The sequence below is a fragment of the Apostichopus japonicus genome, chromosome 6 (assembly GCF_037975245.1).
Source record: "Apostichopus japonicus isolate 1M-3 chromosome 6, ASM3797524v1, whole genome shotgun sequence".
NCBI classification, from domain to species: Eukaryota; Metazoa; Echinodermata; class Holothuroidea; order Aspidochirotida; family Stichopodidae; genus Apostichopus; species Apostichopus japonicus.
In genome coordinates this window covers 6,810,378-6,830,123 of record NC_092566.1, presented here as the reverse complement: position 1 = coordinate 6,830,123, position 19,746 = coordinate 6,810,378, and the positions used below count along the sequence as shown (strand labels likewise).

Here is a 19,746-nt window from a genome sequence, read left to right as displayed (position 1 = left end):
TGTAAAAGTATTGTGAGAAATGTTACATGCATCTGTGAAGCCAGATAATTACAGTCTGCTTCATATTTTTCTATTCGCTAGACGGATAATCGACAAATTTCAAGCAAACTTGAATTCATGAATTGTGTAAGAACCATTACCTCAGCAGTCCTCTGCTGTTGTGCTGGGGAAGCCTGCCTTTCACATTATTGGCTAATCAAAGAAATATATTCACTATTCACAAAGATAATAATTCAATGGATGGCTAAGCACATGGCATTTGTTTACAAGCCAGTACTTGAGACCTCCCCTGCCCCCTACCCCATGAAACTGAGAGTGAATAGAGTGATGTGCAATTTAAACTTTATAATACTATATAGTGTATTATGAAGTGTTTAATTGCACATGTCTCTATTCACTCACAGTATCATGGGTTACAGTATGGTGGGCTTAAGAGTTGTTGACACAGGTCTAGAATACTCAACAAAGTGTGTGAACTTTAGACTTGCTACTGTTGAGGATTTGTCTTGTGATATCAAATTCACAGAAAGTGACCTTTTACTCATTAATTGCACAGTAGTGGTACATACATGATGTGCAGTTGTGGTTACTGAATGACTCTCATTGTAGTTTGGTTATGTGAGGAAACTGTGGGCTGGTGTACTCACTAGTGTGTGGGTGTGGAATTGTACTATAACAGGGGATGCATAATAAACACAACACAAGTAGAGTAAGATTTCCAGTGTTATTATTATTGTAAAGATCCAATAGTAATAATGTAATCCAAATAGATGAATAAGAGTACAGTACTTTGTAATAAAGTAAAATGCAAAGTAATGAAGTAAAGAACAGTATATATGAGTAAAATGTGAAGCAAGTATGTCATGAAGAGGAAGCTGGAGTAAAACTGAGTAGAAAGCCTCCAAGCATCAATTTTATACTTGCCAGCAAACAAAGCTTAAGATAATCCCTGACCACACAAAACAGCCAACAAAAGAAGCACCAGTGGGAAAAAGCTAAAGCAGTGATTCTCGTCAGCTGAACCTGAAACTACTTCCAACACCAGATAAACAGGATGGACCTACTCTATTGTGTTGATAGTTTATGTCAAGATGACCAGGAGAAAAAAACGAGTGGTCTGAATCTATGTGATAGTACACCACAACTTTTGTTTTGTGTGCTACTATGAATGTGGCACAGCGACACTGGATTGCAGTGTGTTTGTCTGGGGCGGGGGGGGGGGGGGTCTCGTTGTGTTATGCTCGACGATTACCCATGCAGTTATTACACTTGGTGACTGAAGATAGGGTCATCTTAATCTTGAATAATCCATTTGACACTGAAGAGTGAAATTTCTCATTCAGGATGTCTTTTGTGTATACATGGGCTGCCCTCGTGAATATTCATCTAGTTTATTAGTCAAAAATTGGCAATCAGTTAAACCTTGACATAGGCTAACTTTTATTATTTGATTGTTGATTAACTTCAATTTAGATAGTTTTTTTGCTTCATCTTTCTCCACTTCACTTCCTTGTAAACAAACAGAAGGTAAACAAAATCTTATAGCCACAATAGAGACAACTGAATAAAATGCTTCAAAATTAAACAGTCAATATTTCCAACATCTGTAGAGTTGATTTTGAAGAATGTTGTTGGTCAACCCTAAATGTTATAAATACATACATCTAGCCTACAGTTCATATATGTACACAATAAGTGTGACCTAAGGAAACATTACTGTATTCCTATGCATATTAGATATTTGCAGCAATGCTGGATAGCAGATTCAGTGTGCATTTTGTATTTCTTTCTGCATGGCTGAGCCAGACGTTCTGACCCCCCCCCCCCCCCCCGCCTGGCATAGACGATTAAAGGAACAGGGACCTTTACCAATTGGTCACAGACAAACTTCCACATTTCAGTACAGCTTATTACAGTACAGACTTTTTATTTATTTTTAAATTTATTTAAAAAAATATATATATATATTTTTCTAATTTTTTTTTTAAAATATATATATTTTTTTAAGCATAGAAATACTGCTCTGAGGTACAGAACAGTACAGTACCTTTTAGAATATTTTTATCCTGCTTTCTACAACTTTATGGCTTCTCAGAGAATTGGAAAATACTGAGTGGGTGGGAGACCTGTAGTACTGTATGATATAGAATTAATTCTGGTCTAGTCTGTGGTTTTGCATGTGATTAGTTGACAGTCAGATGATGTCTCTTTTGCAGCCAACTTTTAACCATTTCCTGTGTCACTTGAGCTTCATATGAAGACAGGTGTTCATTTTTAAGTTAACGGAGCCTATTAGCAAAAGTCAGCCAATGTCTACGTGCTTCATCAAGCATAATCATGAAGAAAGACTTTGAAAATAACTTTATTTATCAGACAAAATAGTTGCTAAAAGATTCAAAATGATTCAAACTTTTTAACCTTAAAAAACTCCCTTTTTTTTGCTACCCGAAAAATGATTTATTCTACAAGTAGATACAGAAAATTTAGAGATTTACATCGTGTTGTACATGTATAGCAATCTTTTGCTTACATGTTTATTAGGTGAATAAAAAGTTTGGTAAATTAAAAGCAGATTCTTGATTTAGTTTAAAATCTAGTGTCAACAAAGTCAAATATTTACTTGTTGTTCAGGCTTGCTATCTAGTCATATGACATTGTCTATAAAGAGGATTACTGGGCAGATTAGTTTGTGTTTATAGTAGCACGTTGTTGGAGTACAGTATTCCGATTTCTGCTCTTTTAATGTTTTTCTGCGGTAGGTCGATTGTAAACAAGTTGCAGGTCGTTCTATTATTTTATGGGTGCAATTTTCGTGAGCAAATTTGGGTCAGCTCAATTCATACGTGATATCCACAACACTTTAGCAGAGAACTATGGTTTTTACGTTTCCATTCTATTATTCCGTGAATGGAAACTAGGAAGTGTTGGTTCTTAGTTTATCCGGGCTAGTAATAAGTTAAGTACAACGATGGGTTTGCATAAAATATGTTTGTGACAGTGTTTCCACTTTGAAGGAATACTACTTTCTAACATTGTAACAAACTATGTCTGCTAAAAAGGAGCATAAGGCCAAGGGAGATGGGAGGAAAGGAAATGACACCGTTATCTCACCTATGTCGCACTTAAACCAAATGGATAAACTGCCCAGAAATATTGCCAATCAAAACAGATTGCTCAAATTGAAGCTTTGCTGAGTTTCTCAATGCAGTGTTGCTACACATATTTCTCCCTTTTGATGTGTTTTATGTTGAACTAAGTGTTGTGTTCTCCCTATCCCACCCCCACACCCCTTCTGTATAAAACCCTCTATGCTATGCTGATTGCACAACTTTAAATTGTTATGAATCAAACTAAATTCAAATTTAATCAAATTTAAAATCAAGTCAGTTGCTGTTCTGTACATTCTGCTGCCTATCCCATGGAATTGTCTGCTGTGGGAAAAGTGAACTATGCTATCTGTTATTGCTTCCCCTGTGGTTTTGTCATATGACTTCCAGTCACTGTACTTGGGAGTGCCTGCAATTGTGGTTGCCTGCCAGAGCTTGATATTTCTCCAGTCTTGAATTTGTTGAACCATATCAAAGCAGCTTAAAACTTCACTTGCTTCTGAAGTTGCAGTATTTGGTACAATACTTAAGAAACTGTTTACAGAAGATGATTATTATCAATGATGTACTCTTCTTGATACTGTCTGCATGTTGTTGGATAAGGGTGTTTATACAGTATGTCAAACACTGAATCTTTCACAATATTTGTCTATAAATCTCCATATAAGCAATTTGATGTGTACACCTGAATGTCAAGGACAAACACAAAGTATGTACATTATTTTACTGTGAGAGCCAAGGGTTCATTCAAGCAGGGAGATGTCATGTGACAGCTCTATGAGTCAAGCCTATTAAGGCCTGGACATACGGTATTACAATATGTAAGAGCTTGTTTCATTATTATTTTTTTATTTTTTTTTATTAAATTATTCATTTATTTATTTTTAAATTTTTTGGCCATTTCCAAAATATGTGGCTGCAAGGTTTCTCATTAACTGATTTTCAATTAATAACAAATCTGCAAACTGTCAACTTACTGTGATCCCATCAAACAGAAACATTCTCGGATTGTTTCTATATGTCAGATTGTGTTGTATGATATGTTGTATGATTGGCTGAAAGTCAATCTTTTTGAGGATGTCGCTTTCTATGCACATGAGAGAGAGCCTATTAAGTCCGAGTTGTCTGGTGTTGTAAGCCTTCGGGGCATTGTATATTCCAGGGTTGCCAACTCAGATTCGAATATTTAATGTCAAACTCTCAAGTGTTTCACCAACTCTCGTCACAAGTTGTCAAGTATCGAATTCAATCAGGCATAATGGCCTATTCAATAAGTTTTCCTCCCAGATTAAGATATGGGGTTACTGCGATTGCGGGGCCCCTGACATCGCGGGGCCCTGGGCCAGGGCCCAGTGGGCCCATGCATTAAGACGGCCCTGAGTCTTCCGATTTCTGCTCTTTTAATGTTTCTCTGCGGTATGTCGACTGTAAACAAGTTGCAGGTCGCTCTATTATTTTATGGGTGCAATTTTCGTTAGGCAATTTTGGGTCAGCTCAATTTATATGTGATATCCACAACACTTTAGCAGAGAACTATGGTTTTTACGTTTTCATTCTATTATTCCGTGAATGGAAACTAGGAAGTGTTGGTTCTAGGTTTATCCTTAGTAATAAGTCAAATGATGGGTTTGCATCAAATATGTATGTGGCTCCACTTTGAAGGAATACAACTTTCTAACATTGTAACAAACTATGTCTGCTAAAAAGGAGCATAAGGCCAAGGGAAAAAGGGAGATGGGAGGAAAGGAAATGACACCGTTATCTCACCTATGTCGCACTTAAAGCAAATGGATAAACTGCCCAAAAATATTGCCAATCAAAACAGATTGCTCAAATTGAAGCTTTGCTGAGTTTCTCAATGCAGTGTTGCTACACATATTTCTCCCTTTTGATGTGTTTTATGTTGAACTAAGTGTTGTGTTCTCCCTATCCCACCCCCACACCCCTTCTGTATAAAACCCTCTATGCTATGCTGATTGCACAACTTTAAATTGTTATGAATCAAACTAAATTCAAATTTAATCAAATTAAAATCAAGTCAGTTGCTGTTCTGTACATTCTGCTGCCTATCCCATGGAATTGTCTGCTGTGGGAAAAGTGCACTATGCTACAGTATGTTATTGCTTCCCCTGTGGTTTTGTCATATGACTTCCAGTCACTGTACTTGGGAGTGCCTGCAATTGTGGTTGCCTGCCAGAGCTTGATATTTCTCCAGTCTTGAATTTGTTGAACCATATCAAAGCAGCTTAAAACTTCACTTGCTTCTGAAGTTGCAGTATTTGGTACAATACTTAAGAAACTGTTTACAGTAGATGATTATTATCAATGATGTACTGTTCTTGATACTGTCTGCATGTTGTTGGATAAGGGTGTATATACAGCATGTCAAACACAGAACCTTTCACAATATTTGTCTATAAATCTCCATATAAGCAATTTGATGTGTACACCTAAATGTCAAGGACAAAAACAAAGTACAGGTATGTACAGTATTTTACTGTGAGAGCCAAGGGTTCATTCAAGCAGGGAGTTGTCACGTGACAGCTCCAGAGTCAAGCCTATGAAGGCCTGGACATACGGTATTACAATATGTAAGAGCTTTGTTTCATTATTATTATTATTTATTTTATTTTATTATTCATTTATTTATTTTTAAATTTTTGGGCCATTTCCAAAATATGTGGCTGCAAGGTTTCTCATTAACTGATTTTCAATTAATAACAATTCTACAAACTGTCAACTTACTGTGATCCCATTAAACAGAAACATTTTCAGATTGTTTCCATATGTCAGTATCCATATAGCCTAGTGGTTAAAGGGTGTACGCATATAAAGCGAACTGATAGTTGTTAAGGGGTCATAAGTCTTTGTTAAGGCCGGTGATGTGAGACTTGATACAAAAGATCCAATCAATTTCTTTAGGTTTACGTTCAGTAGTGGATTTGAAGTTCAAGGCAATTAAAATACATTTTAGGTTTTTGAGAGAATGACTATGAAGATTGAAATGTTCGGTTGGATTTTTTGTGATTATTAAAACGTAAGCAGAACTGAGAACCTGTTTCACCTACATAATTGCCCTCATTGCAAAGTACACAATAGAAAATGTAAATAACATTAATAGAATATCAAGAGAGGGAAGGGGGTCTTAGACTAGATTGTCAACATTGGGAATTTTGACCTCGGTGCCTGGGGTAATATGGGGGCATATTTGGCATCGAGGTTTACCGCCTGCGAAAGGTAGAAACTGAGTCAAGGAGTTTGGAGGAGTTCAAACTGAGTAAGGGAGTCTGGAGGAAGTGAGTAGAAATCTAAGATTGGGGGAACTATTTTCTCAGAGTAAATGTGGATACTGTATTCTTTATTAACATATACAGTATATATATACAGTAGCTATTGCAAGCATATTTTTGCCAGATAAATTTTAAAGTTTTTGTGCACAGTCTTTCTTAGAAGCAGCCTTGAAGTGAGGCTGTACTGGTATGCACTTGCTATCATACAGTAGCTGCCTGTACTCATACTCCCCCTCCCCCCCCCCCCATTCATGTTTCAGTACTTGTGCTGGCACTATGTACTCAATCTAAGGGAAGTAATTCTTGTACTCATCTGTAATATTACAATTCTGGTTACACAATTACTTTTAGCAAACTGACATTTGTGAACTCATTTCCCTATCATCCTAACCTCTTCATTGTTTTAGACATCATGTGATTTAGACAATCTCTTTGCTATATCAATACTACTACGTAGAGCTCTGAGTTTTACCAACAGTATTAAAGTATTGGAAAGTAAGGTAGTGTCTGTTTCCTTTGGCAGAGACATGCATACATGTACATGATCAAATGTATTCCTCTGGATTGTTTATGCATTTAATATTACAGACAACCATTTGGCAATTTGCCAAACTAATGCCTGAGTAGTCTGTCTGTGACTCAAATGTTTTGTTATTGTGACGCCCATTTAAATCCAAAAATTGCTTGCTAAACAATTATAACAAATCTATAGGGTACACAGAACCTAGGTACTACAGTAGTATCGGAAATGTTCTTTGGGGAAAATCATGATAAATTTGATAAATTTAAAGACATTTTATTCAAAATGTCAATTACTAAATCATTCCCTGGTACAGTTTGTGCTCTACTGTACATCATGCTAGAGATGCCTTCAGATTCTGATCAAATGAGCTATCTTGATCCAAAAAATATTCCCAAATTCATTAACTTCATTAACCATTCAATCAACGACCCGTTCCAAATGGGTACAGTGAGTCACATGCGCCAGAAAGGTAACCACAGCTCTATTTGTTCATCGAGAGGCCAAAGACTTTCGCAAGTCTAAACTGACATCGCATTAACCACTACTGCTTTGAAATTTTTGAAAATCGTTTATTCTGTTCAATACTCATGTTCTTTGATAGCCCTCGGTGAACTTATTTTTAAATGCTGTCTATAAATTGATGAAACGTTGAAGTTTGAAAGAAATGTTTACTTTACTGGCATTATTTGTTTAGAAGCAGCCAACGAACTTGAAGTCTTGAACCATGACAATTTGTAAAGTAAATAATTGGTACTCTGACATCACAAATGATCGCACTATGACGAAAAAACAACCCCCTGACACTAATATTACACCATAATATCTGCGAAGCAAAACCAAACATTCTCAGATGTGTCATGGCCGAGTTCTTTGTCAGTGACTATAATAGATTCGTAGTTACGTTTTACCTATCCTCTAGATTTGATATGTCAACTTGTGACAGTGACTCATGACAGTTTATACCTAAGCTGCATATCTGATGGAGACCCAAGGTCTGATGAGATAATTTCCTTCCACTCCTTAAATCAATTGTCAGGTTCCTCATTTCCCTGTACAGATTCCTTCATTTTTGTACCAGCACATTTGGATCCGATCTCTGAAAGATTAATGGTCGAAACTCCTCACGAGTTTAAAAAAATGTGTACTTTCTGTGAAGAGGTGTTTGTGATAATCTCAGTGCCTAGTTTGCACACATAGTATCCTGCTGTTACTGATTAGGGAGGTCTACATCTCACAACATGATCCTGGCATGCAGGTAGATGTCAAATGAAGTTACGCACGCACGCACGCGCGAACACGAACTGACTGCAACTGGACTGTCATCAGCAAGTTTTTTTCGTTTATCATCAAGACGTGTAGTCCTACTCATACAATAGAACACCCTCCCCCCTGAAACTGAATGGGTGATGATGAAACACAATGACTTATTATTCTCGGGCCATATGATTGGTTACATTTGTTGAAGCGGGAAGTTAAGACTGTGTTCCACCAATCAGTGGTAGCCTTAAGCTCAAGCACATGACTGCCTGAACCATCCATGATTAATCGGTTACAGTATGGCGGTTGAGTCGGTTCGCAGCGCGGTAGACGGAAGCCTCCAACGTTTATTTGGTTTCTTGGATAAACCTACGTCAGTGCTCACCCACGAGGAGTGGAGAGAATAATAGGAATGGAAAGCAAAACTCCTTTTCAACTTTGAAGTGTCTCGCTTTGTTTTAAACGAGGAAGCCTTTGAGTCTTATCACAAGATCTCAGGCAGAGGCCAAAGACATGTAAAGAAACTGCTACGTGGTGTACTGCGTGCTTGCTTTTCCTTCCGTCCATTCTGAGGGGAACGAACTACAGTATAACCGTCATTAACACGTATAACACAGAGCTGGGATCAGCAGGCATGTGATGAGTGCATTGCCATTCTAATAGCTCTCATTCAAAATGACTAATAAGGGTGTAACCTAAGTAAAATAAAACTATAAATATCCACTAGAGAGCCTGTGTAAGAGAATGTGTAAAAGTAAGTTGGCCAGACATTTCGATCCTAGCAGGATCTTCTTCAAAGGCTAAAAAAATTTTTTTTAAATGAAAAAGAAAATATGAAGAAAGAAAAAAAAAGCCTTTGAAGAAGATCCTGCCAGGATCGAAACATCAGGCCAACTTACTTTTACACAAGGTTGTAACCTATTATTTTAAACACAGTTCACCCCCACACTGAACTGAACATTATTTGAACTACAGAGGTTTTTTTGGATTCGAGTCAGTCAGTCAGTAAGAATAAAGAATTATTTGTAACGTTTTTGAGACGTGAAGTAACGTATGAGAACCTATGGAAATGGAAACAGATTTCCAAAGGCTTGAAATGGTGTCAAATTGGCCGAAATATACTGTCCGTATCAGAAGTTGTAAAAAAATGTTTACATACAGGTCTCACAGTTCTGCCGTCCTTAGTACTTTGAGGCTTCCCAAACACCCTTTTCAATAGTCGTTTTAAATTTTGACATGAGTGTCTTTAAAACTTCTTCAAATATTCTCAATTTTCTAGTAGACATTCCATAGTTTTACAGTAGTTATGGTCTTCAGCTAAAACGGATATTTTTCACGGGAAAGTCTTGTGTAACCCGGGCTAAGACTTGGGTTTTGAAAGAAGTTTCACTATCCCCGGGTGAAGTGGTATGTACAGCAATTCAAATATGGTGTTGCAGAGCAACAAACATGGATTTTTAATAGTTAAAATGACAGACACTGTGGAAGATTATAGTAGCGTTAATCTGCAGTGATATCGCTGGTAATGTGAGTGATAAAGATAATGTGAGTGATAAGATGATAACCGCAGTAAAAGAAACTGACCTTTGACACGAAAGTTCTAAAGAAACTGGAGAGTATTTCAAAATAACACTTAGGCGGGCCATCAGTATTACTGTACTACCTCCAAATTTTGAACTGCTAACATTCGTTAATACAGTTTGTCAGTCTTATCATTAATTATCAATTATAATAACTTTAAGTTTACAATGTTTAACAAAGTTTTCATATCTGTTCTCTCTCTCCTAGGTGGCCGACACCTGAGTTTGACCCAAGCCAGATCAGGCTGATCGTCTTTACGGACAACGACACCAGCAGAACCCTCCGATTTGACTCCAAAACTGTAAAGAAGATTGACGCAGTAAGTTATTACTGTATGGGGGCGTGTGTTCAGTCTACGTAGTATCTCCCCTTAGAATGCTGCATATCTAGGCACATTCACATGTAAATAAGCTGTGTTCCTCCCCCTCCCCCCTCCTTGTTTTTAGTGACTTGCTTCTCTTTTAGCATCTTAATCCTCATTTGAAACTATCTTCCCATACCAATGATTAACAAAAATTTTAGCTTCCGATTCGCTTGCATATTGAGGGGAAAATTCCCCAAATTCATACACTATTTATTTTTTTTTTGCATTTATGACTTGAGTCCCCTTTAAGAGCAGAGCTGTGTGTTAAGGACAAATAATACAGTACAGTAGCTTCCTCTATTGCTATGTAGTTTTCCCTTTTGTTGCCATTATGTACATATAAATGTAAAGGAAGTTGAGCAAACTCAGACAAGGACCTCTGGTACCATCCGTAATCCATAAGTGAAATGATGATTTACCTTCCTCGCTCTCCGATGATTGTTTTTCTCTGTTTACGACCGTGTTTGAATGTGAAACTTGCTTTTCTGCTCAGTATCTTGAATTTGTGCCAAAGTTGACCCGGTTCTGTAGACAAAATACTAACCTTTGCTTTTAATATTGTCACATGTGCTCATGATCAGTAAAAAAAAGTACAGTAGGTATGCAATAAAGGTTTCATTCTTAAAACCAGGAAGGACTTTAAACGACAACAACAGCAAAAAATGATGATTGTACCAGTTGCATTCAGACCGGTTTTTTGTTTGTTTTTAGTCTAGAAGCAAGTTTATTGCCAATTTATTTCGTTTCGAGATTTACTTGGGTTCAGCACATGACAAAGGGAGTCATTGTGGTGTGTATTAAAGCAAGTTTTTATTTCAGAATGGATCGAAAATCAGGTGATGCATGAGTTATTATCACGTATACACAGTCACAGTTGTGAAAGACTACAGCTTTACATATTATGTGGAGCGTGGTGGCCAATTGGCTAAGGCATCGGACTTGTGATCCAAGGATTACAGGCTTGAGTCCTGGCCAGATCATTGCATTGTGTCCTTGGGCAAGGCACTTTATCTCCATTGCCTCTCTTCACCCAGGTGTATAAATGGGGACTTGCGAGGTAACTTGTAAATATAGTTGCGTGCGCCGGTTTGTGGCTGCACCCTATGGGAAGTCCCCCGGGGGACAGGTGGTTGTGGTGCACTGTGGTGCCCCAGGAGAGATTGATTGAATTGTGCACACTTTGGTGTGTAGGTGTGACAAGTTACCAAGGGATTAAGTTGTAAAGTCATGTGATAGGGCCTTGGCCTTGAACAAGACTGTAAACCTAAAATAATAATAATAATGTTGGTACAAATTTTCTCTTGAAGGGACAATGCTGCAAAGGTTCACCATCGACTACGAACTCTGCCAAGAATCGTATGCGAGGTCTCCTCAACCCTACCTGTGACTCCCCTCCACCCTCAGGAACAACCGCAAAGGGATATCAGGTAACGCTGATTAAAATATCGGTAAAAACATCTCCCTCAAAGGTAGTTGCGACGAATCAAGATCGTTCGTCAGTGTCAAAGGTCTCTCTAAGAATTTGTCCGAGTTTTTTTACGAGTTTCAAAGTATATTTGAGGGGTCCAAGATTTGGACAACAATTACAATAACTATTGCTTCATGTAACTGTGGTTAAATTTGTGAAATAATTTCTCTTTGCTAAACAAGTGAAAACATACATCTTTGTATGTTTGAAAGCATGGCTTCTTCTTTAACTGTCTCCACAGCTCTAAATAGCTTTCATCCAAAATTTAATGAAACCAAAATCCAAACTTAATTTAACTTAATGTGCTCATGACAGGCAGTTCTGTTTGCTGCCCAGCACAAACAGTATTTTAAACTTTTCCGTCCGGAAACACTTGTTTTGATGATTAATTTAACAAATTTTACCAAAAAATGGGTGGATACTTGGCACAGATGTTAGTGCCAGAATAGGAAAAAGATAGCTCCGTTTGCCATCTAATCATACTTCATTTGTAAAAATTTTCCAAAGGGGGGGAGGGCTTTTCCAAAGGGGGGAGGGGGCACCCTCACCCCTGAGATCGCACCCCTAGGACTGGGACCACACTACCGCACAAATCCGCCTGGCACTCAAATATTCCTGATAACATCCCTGGACTCTACTTGGTCATGTACTCATGTCGTAGCTATGTAGTCCTTTGGTTGATTCTGCCAAAGGACGTGTCACGAAATATGTACATGCTCTCTTCTCTATATGATTTGCACATTAATAATAATAAACAGTTCTTATATAGCGCAACTTGCAATAAAGTCTCGCCGCACTGTACAAAAGAAAGTGAAAGACTTGTACACAATATACAATAAGAGTAAACATAACAATTATAACAATGAAAACAGGTGTGTCTTCAAAACAGTTTTGAACATCTCCACAGACACGACATTCTTTATTTTGAGTAGGAGTTTATTCCAAAGGAGGGTTGAGGAGTACTGGAAAGATCACTCGCCATAAGATTTAGTGGACACATTGCTCAAATTTGCTCAGTTCCTGTAAAGTATGACTTAATGTAATGTTGTTTTAATAACTAAAATTTGTTGGCAACCAATGTTGTTTACAATAGCACTTACAATTTCTACAATTGACTGCCCTTCCTTGTGTACTTATTGCCGCCTCAAATAAAACCCTCGTTCTGATTCTGTACTCTTCGAGGTTATTGGGTTACATTTTGTTTGTTATTTTTGATATTTTTTGTTTTGTTTTAGTCTTGCAATCATTCATACATTGACAATTGCCATAAAGGTGGGCTGTCAAGGAAACATTTGTTTCAGTCAAAGGAAATTGTCTCCATGGTAACAATCTCACGTTTCATGTCCGCTATGACAATAACAGATAAATTATCCTAATGTGAAGAAAGAAAGGCAATGCTTCTTTTATTTATTATTCCTCTCAAGTTTCTGTGAGTAACGTTGAAGATTAAAAACTGCCAAGAAGGTATTTTTAGAGAAGTCTTTTGACCAAAATGCAACCTCTATTTTCATGTGACTTGCTATTCATACTGTGAAACATGCACATTTGGGTTGCTGCACTACCTTACGTCAGTATGGGATGTTGCTGTAATGGTACAGTACTGTATATACTGTAGCTTAAGCATAAGAAGTACTCAGCTACGTAGCTCCAGTGAATCCAGTTAATCCTGCCTATTATGATGGACAAAAGTCTTGAGCAGGCTAATGAAATCCTTACTTCTGTTGATAACTTTTCAAACAAGCCCCCCCCTTCTGTTGATAACTTTTCAAACAAGAGCCCCCCTTGTCTGCCTCTTACTCATGATTTTAAATCATTTTAATTATAGTAATTACGTATTCCTTCATAATAACAAAAGAAAAATTGCAGTACATTGAAACAATAAGATAGTTTGTTCTGTGATTAAATTTTACCTCTAAAGGTTTATTCAACTATTACCTCTAAGATTGAGGACCTCTCCATTTCCCAACACCCCCCCCCCACCCCCTCAACAACCTCTTTCAACCCTTTAGGTTCTATGCGTATAGTATCTCTGTATGTCCCTCTCTCTGTCTCCTTTCCGATCAACAAGACCTCTCCATATGGTCATACTCTTGCTCTGTGTGACCATGATACATCACTCTCAACCATCTACACTAGGCCAATAGCCCAGGCTGCACGCACATGTAGAACATTACATTTCATTACCTTTAATATTAGTACTATGTGTGTCCCAATGTTGCATAGGCTAGTTTACAACACATGGATTAGCTCTCTGTAGATAATGTAGATTGTAGTCGTGGACAGCTGGTTAGCTCAGTTATTTTTTGTCAGGGTAAACTTAAGCTCAAGCTGTTTTATATTCCAACACTGGGATATGATGGCCTCAATCACAGTATGTACAGTGTGTCAGATCTTCCATGGTAACGTGCCATCTCTCCCAATGCTACATACTGTGTGTTATACTGTACAGTAATTGATTATGTAAGGTTTTATGCTAGCATTCCATTGTCCAGTTGTATATATGGTAACTGCAGTAACATACAGCAGTGGGATTGGTGTGCAGTACACTAGTAGTACAGTAGTTGAAATCCTCCACTAGGGATGCAATGGATCTAAATTTTGTTCGATCCCGATTTGGCAGGATCCTAATCAAATCCGAGCCGGTTGAAATCTGGCCGGACCGAATTTGTCCAAGAAGAAATGAAATCAGAGAAGAGTACAAAATTGAAGAAAACTTCCTTTATTTACAACTTGTGGGGGGTTCCATGTATGCCCAGAATTTAGTAAAATAAGTCAATATAGATTTACATTCATTGTTTTACATTTCTTCAAAACAAATTTTAAACTTGTTATAAAAGGGATACTCAATTACCACAAATTTAAGCCAAGTCCAACATCTTTTTAAGTGATAATTAAACTGGGTAGATGTCCAAAAACGGAAATCAGGCCTGAAGCGGATATGTTTTTGCCATCCTTTTAGTTATTTTTTGAAAGATGCATGTATATACAGTACTTCCTTGTTGACATAATCCCCAGATATTTATGAAGATCTATCACATTAGAAAAAACAGATAATCTCATATGTATAGTAAGGTAAAGTACTGTACAGTTACTCTTGAAGGATTGCCAAATAATTATGGTCACTTACAGTACAGTACTCCCGTGTTCGAGTCACTCCAAGATTAATGTATGTCGTCTAGTTACAGAGTTGTTGACATTGACAATTCTTAATCATGGACGTTAAATATGAATCTAATAGACTGACTTCGGTCAGCTTGCGGCTTTGATAAGCCAATGATGGCTTCTTCGCGAGTTCCTGCTTGCAGGACGATCTGAAATACATACATACATACGCTTTGTGGCAGAGTATTTCAATTCAAGTAAAAATTTCATTTCAACCATGGGAGTAATCACCCTGACACTTCCATGTTCCAAACTACAAACCTCCTTTGCAAACCTTTGCAACTCAACAATTATATCTGAAAAATTAAACTGTTACATCCCATTCTGTAGCTGGAGAGGCTATATCTTTTAATGTTTCATATTTAGCTGTTTGAATTCCAAAACGGATTTTATCCTTCCTTCCTTCCTTCGTTCACCCTATTCTTGACCCGTAAAATACCATCGTCGTTTTCATCTCTCGACAGTATGTCAGAGGACGTCCTTCGACAGACGAGGAATTGTTGGGTGAGATGCTGTTTGGGTCGGTTGCCATGTCGTACAAGGGAAGTATGACAAAGGTCCACACGATCAAGTCACCTCCACAGCTTATGCTCTCCAGGGTCTTTCAGGTGACGAAGACGGAAGAAACGTAAGTCATTTGATGCAGAGATACGGTCGTCCTAAGTTAAAGAAGCAAATTTTTGACGAAAGAGCCTAGAAATTCTTGACTAGAATGGATTAAGACCAGTGACCTGTCTTATGCCTTTTCAAAACCAGTAGTTGGTGAAGACTTCCCCTCCTCCCTCCCCCCCCCCCCCTCTCCCCTGGCTGTTTTCTGAATTGTTTGCAAGTGCCCATTCTTGAAGCTTTGTTTATGCTACAGGGCCCAGCAGTCATTTGCGGTTGGGCTGCCTTGTGCGTGCCCAGAAATCCAGGTTAACATAGACCCAGAATATATTCATGTTATGAATATTCTTAAGTTTTCTCTGAAGTATCATCTTGCCTGCAATACAGTGTCGTTTGACTGGGATAAAAATTTCTGGTCAAGCACTGAAGAAATATCTTGTAGAGTATTAACTCCCTATTAAGGGAAGTGAGAGTAACTCCATCTGCCAAATCAATTATTACCCTAATAATAATGATAATAATAATAACAATAGAAAGAAGCATGAATGCATCATATGAACGCATCACAGGCTCGTCATAGCAGATGATGCCATTGAATGTAAGATCATTAATGAGTTGTAAAAATCTGTTACATATTGTCTCTCTGCTACAACTGTTTACTAACAGTCTGTCACGTCTTGTTAAATTCGTCCATTCATGCTTCCTTGTTGGTTTAATATTTTTATTTTCATATCCACCTCCCCCCCCTTTTTTTTTCTTCTTTCAGTGACCAAGATGAAAAGGACTATATCAGTCTATTCGGAGGGGAGACCTCCATCCCACAGACTATGAAAAGTCTGTATCAAAGTGAATCAGAGTCAATAGGTAATTAAAAAAATTAATTGGATGATTCATTAGCATGACTGGTCGGAATTTTAATCTTGTTATTACCGTAGGCCGAGAAGAAAAACCAAATATGGATTGCTAGTAATGTTTCTCTTGCTATTCTGGGTTTTGCAAGATATATTTAAGCCTTTTAATAACATGCGAAATCTCTGCAATGTACCTTCATGGGGTCAGTTGACCATGTCTTTATTCTGGGTGCAGGCCTTGTTTGGTTTTGCCATGTCTATGATAATCCATTGTTTTTGGAAATTTATGCAAAATTAATTGTGTGTTGCATTGCATGAGGAACTGACCTAATGGTCTTTGTGTTAGACTAGGAAGTTCAGTCACTTTGATTGATGAACCCTTAGTTTTTATTAAATGGACATGTCTCAAAAACTGAAAGTGGTAGAGCCATAGCTTTGAGTTGCATTTGAGGAACTGACCTAAAGGTCTTTGTATTAGACTAGGTAGTTCAGTCACTTTGATCGATGAACCTCAGTTTTGTTAAATGCTCATTTCTCAAAAATGGAAAAGTGGTAGAGCCATCTAACCTGCAACCTCTTTTCATGAGAATAAACAAAAGACGAAATATGGAGCTAAAAATTTAAGTCACAGCATCACATGATGTTTGCGTTTTTTGTTGGATCATCAAAAGGTCAAACAGTATCCCACCCCCCATAAATTTTCTTCCGCTAAAATCTCTAATCTATTACAGTAAAAAAAAAACTGTGAATTTTCATCTTTCATATGATGCAGAAAGTCTGGTATGCATATTTTCTATATATTTTTAAATGAAAGCTTACATTCTGGTCCTTAAAAGGAAATGAAGATATGCATGATCAGGGCACTGTAACTGAGTGACTCATAGCTTTCACGAAGCATCACGCTTCCTGCATGTACTGGCAAACGATTTCCTTTTGCTGATGCTGATTTCACCTCGCAAAACAAACAACCTTCCAAGTGTATTTACAAGTGCATGATCAACAACACCTATCAAGAATTAACTTTAGGCTGCAAAATGAATCTTTGTAACAAATCATGCCGAAGCAATGTTTGGTGGCTTTGCACGCTACCCAGCAGTAAAGGTTTCTAGTTTAAAGGATGAATTAAGTCCCGAGTTTTATTCCCGATATACTGTATTATAGCACAAGAAAAATGAGAAAAAAATTGAGTGCTGATTATGTTTCTATAGCTGTTGTGGTTTTCAAGATATCACATTTAATAATATGATATTAAACCCTGGAATGCTCCTTTAAGACTAAATGCATGATGATGACATCATTTGACTCCTCTGTGGAGGTTAAATGTTAATTGCTAATCCATGTGTCTGATAAATTCTAAGAACTCAACCAAAGCATGTTCTTTTAATTCCTTACAAACAACGACAACAGCACCTCTCGATGACATTTCCAACACCATTTGTCTTTGACAACCTTTTCATGTTTTCCCACATTTAGTTTTGTTTTGCATCTGAGGAGATGACATCATAACCTTTGTGTATTTGGAATGTTTTAGACTTTCCCATTCCTATCAGTTTGAAAACCTGGGGTAATCAAAATTAACAGTACTCACTAAAATTGCGCCTTGAGTCATTCAAAAATTATACTGCGTATATAGCTGAATGAGAAGAGAGAATATGCTTCTTTTTCAACTTCTTAATTTGGGTTTGGCGTGTAGTCTTGGCTTATATTGTGGATATTCGTCATTCATTTGCAATGCAACGCTGATCCTACTGCAGTGTCATGGTAACATGATGCTAAATGTTTTTGTGTTGTAGTTCTGGGTCAACCAATACAAGCATGCACGCATATCAGATCCATGTGTTTACTGTGCTGTGTGCAGATAACAATCACAGGGAAAGTTTCCTCTTTTCTTGGTGAATGATTTATTTGACATTATTTAATAGTCAATGATTTTAATAAGATTATGTAAAGATATTTACTTCATGCATGGCACGTGAAGCAGATAAAATAAAGTGTACTACCACATGAAAGCTGGTTTAATCCAATTTTCGTCCTAGTCTCGGTTGCGATCTCATCTTGCGTAAGGTGTTGTTTTGAATTGCGTAAGGTTTTTTTTTTATACCAGAGTTTACTAGTAGCATTACAAGCTACAGTGACCTTATCATCAAAGTATCCTTGAGACCAAACCGTTACTCTTCACGAGAGTTAATGACACCCACCAATTAATTACGAAATACTTGACGCTTGTCTTGTGTCCTTCACAGCCCACAGCATACCAGTAGCAATACCAGCAAATTCACCCTACCACAGCCAAGATGAAGACAGCTCAGATTTTTCAGGTTGGTTCCATTAAAGTGACTGTTTGTTTAATTACCCCCCACCCCTCCCCCCATATCGGTAAATTACGTGCAAGAAAATGAGTATGAAAATTGTTTACTTTTACTTAATTATTTGAAGTTGACAAGTCATCAAGTAGTCTACATTGTAATTGGTTTGTAGTGTAACTCAGTAATGAAATGTTTTTTTTTTAATCAAATCAACCAAGAAAGCTGCTTTAATATAATACCGCCATTTTTTACACCATCGAAGGCACTTGAAAGCTAGATCTTCAGAATATTCCACCAGAGCTAAAGTGGAAAGAAAAGGTCTGCTGTTTGTGTGCCATCTTTGGTTTAAAATATTCCTTGCCTTTTATGCTGTGTCATTTATTTTCTCTCTAAAAGATACATGTATTTGCAGGCACAGAGATTCCTAATTGAGAAACTAAATTCTGTATATACGCGTGGTGGGAAGAGGGAACCATAGAGGTTTGTCTTACTTTCCATGTTATGAGGGTTACTATGTATTAATAACTTTTTCCCGTGGTCCTTTGACATTTCTCTAGTTGTTCTATTTCTAGTTTGTAAAATTGTTGGTGTACCTCCAATCCGACCGTCCAACCGTGAAATCATTATATCGTGTGAAAAATCTTTTGACCAAAAAATAAGCACCTCTGTTACATTTTGTTGATAGCGTCCGGAAGTTTTGTCGGTCCCATCCCTTCCCCCGGGAGTCTGTCCAGCGGAACGACTACACCTAACAACAGCCTGCACCGGAGATGGTGGCGCAACCAGGTCACCAGTATGGAGTACGTGGCCCGCAAGAAGTCGTCCGACCTGAGCAGTTCTGAGGAGGTACTGTACCCAGTTCCCGTCTGTAACTTCTAGTAACACTTTCGAGTCTATACTTAAGATATGTTATTCCAATATTATTCATAAGCCACATTTTCGTTCAGTAAGATTACTTCATTTATTCGTAGCCAACATCTTCGTGATGCTGGAAATGGTCAGTTCTTGTCTATTAATTTCCCGGTGACCTTATCTCTGGCTTGCATTGTTCTGGACATTTTTTTTTTCTTAGTTGTTTTACATTTTTGCCCCCCCTTCGTCTCTCCAGTTGACAGTCCACTGTTCGCAAACCCTCTTCTCCCCCTCTCCCTCCCAGCTCGGTCTGCCCCACCCCTAACCTCCCAATCATTCTGCTATCAGTATTGATTATTTAAGGATTATATTTCAACTT

At 37.7% G+C, this 19,746-nt stretch overlaps 1 protein-coding gene across 1 annotated transcript in view; it reads left to right on the top strand.

The window, feature by feature from the left end:
* The window catches only part of LOC139968816 (folliculin-interacting protein 2-like), a 35,745-nt gene that overhangs the window by 4,269 nt on the left and 11,730 nt on the right, over nucleotides 1-19,746 (top strand). The window contains exons 3-8 of the mRNA XM_071973245.1: nucleotides 9,966-10,077; nucleotides 11,430-11,549; nucleotides 15,217-15,380; nucleotides 16,125-16,222; nucleotides 18,453-18,527; nucleotides 19,201-19,361. Coding sequence (XP_071829346.1) covers nucleotides 9,966-10,077; nucleotides 11,430-11,549; nucleotides 15,217-15,380; nucleotides 16,125-16,222; nucleotides 18,453-18,527; nucleotides 19,201-19,361 — 730 coding nt within the window. The remainder of the gene's footprint in view (nucleotides 1-9,965; nucleotides 10,078-11,429; nucleotides 11,550-15,216; nucleotides 15,381-16,124; nucleotides 16,223-18,452; nucleotides 18,528-19,200; nucleotides 19,362-19,746) is intronic.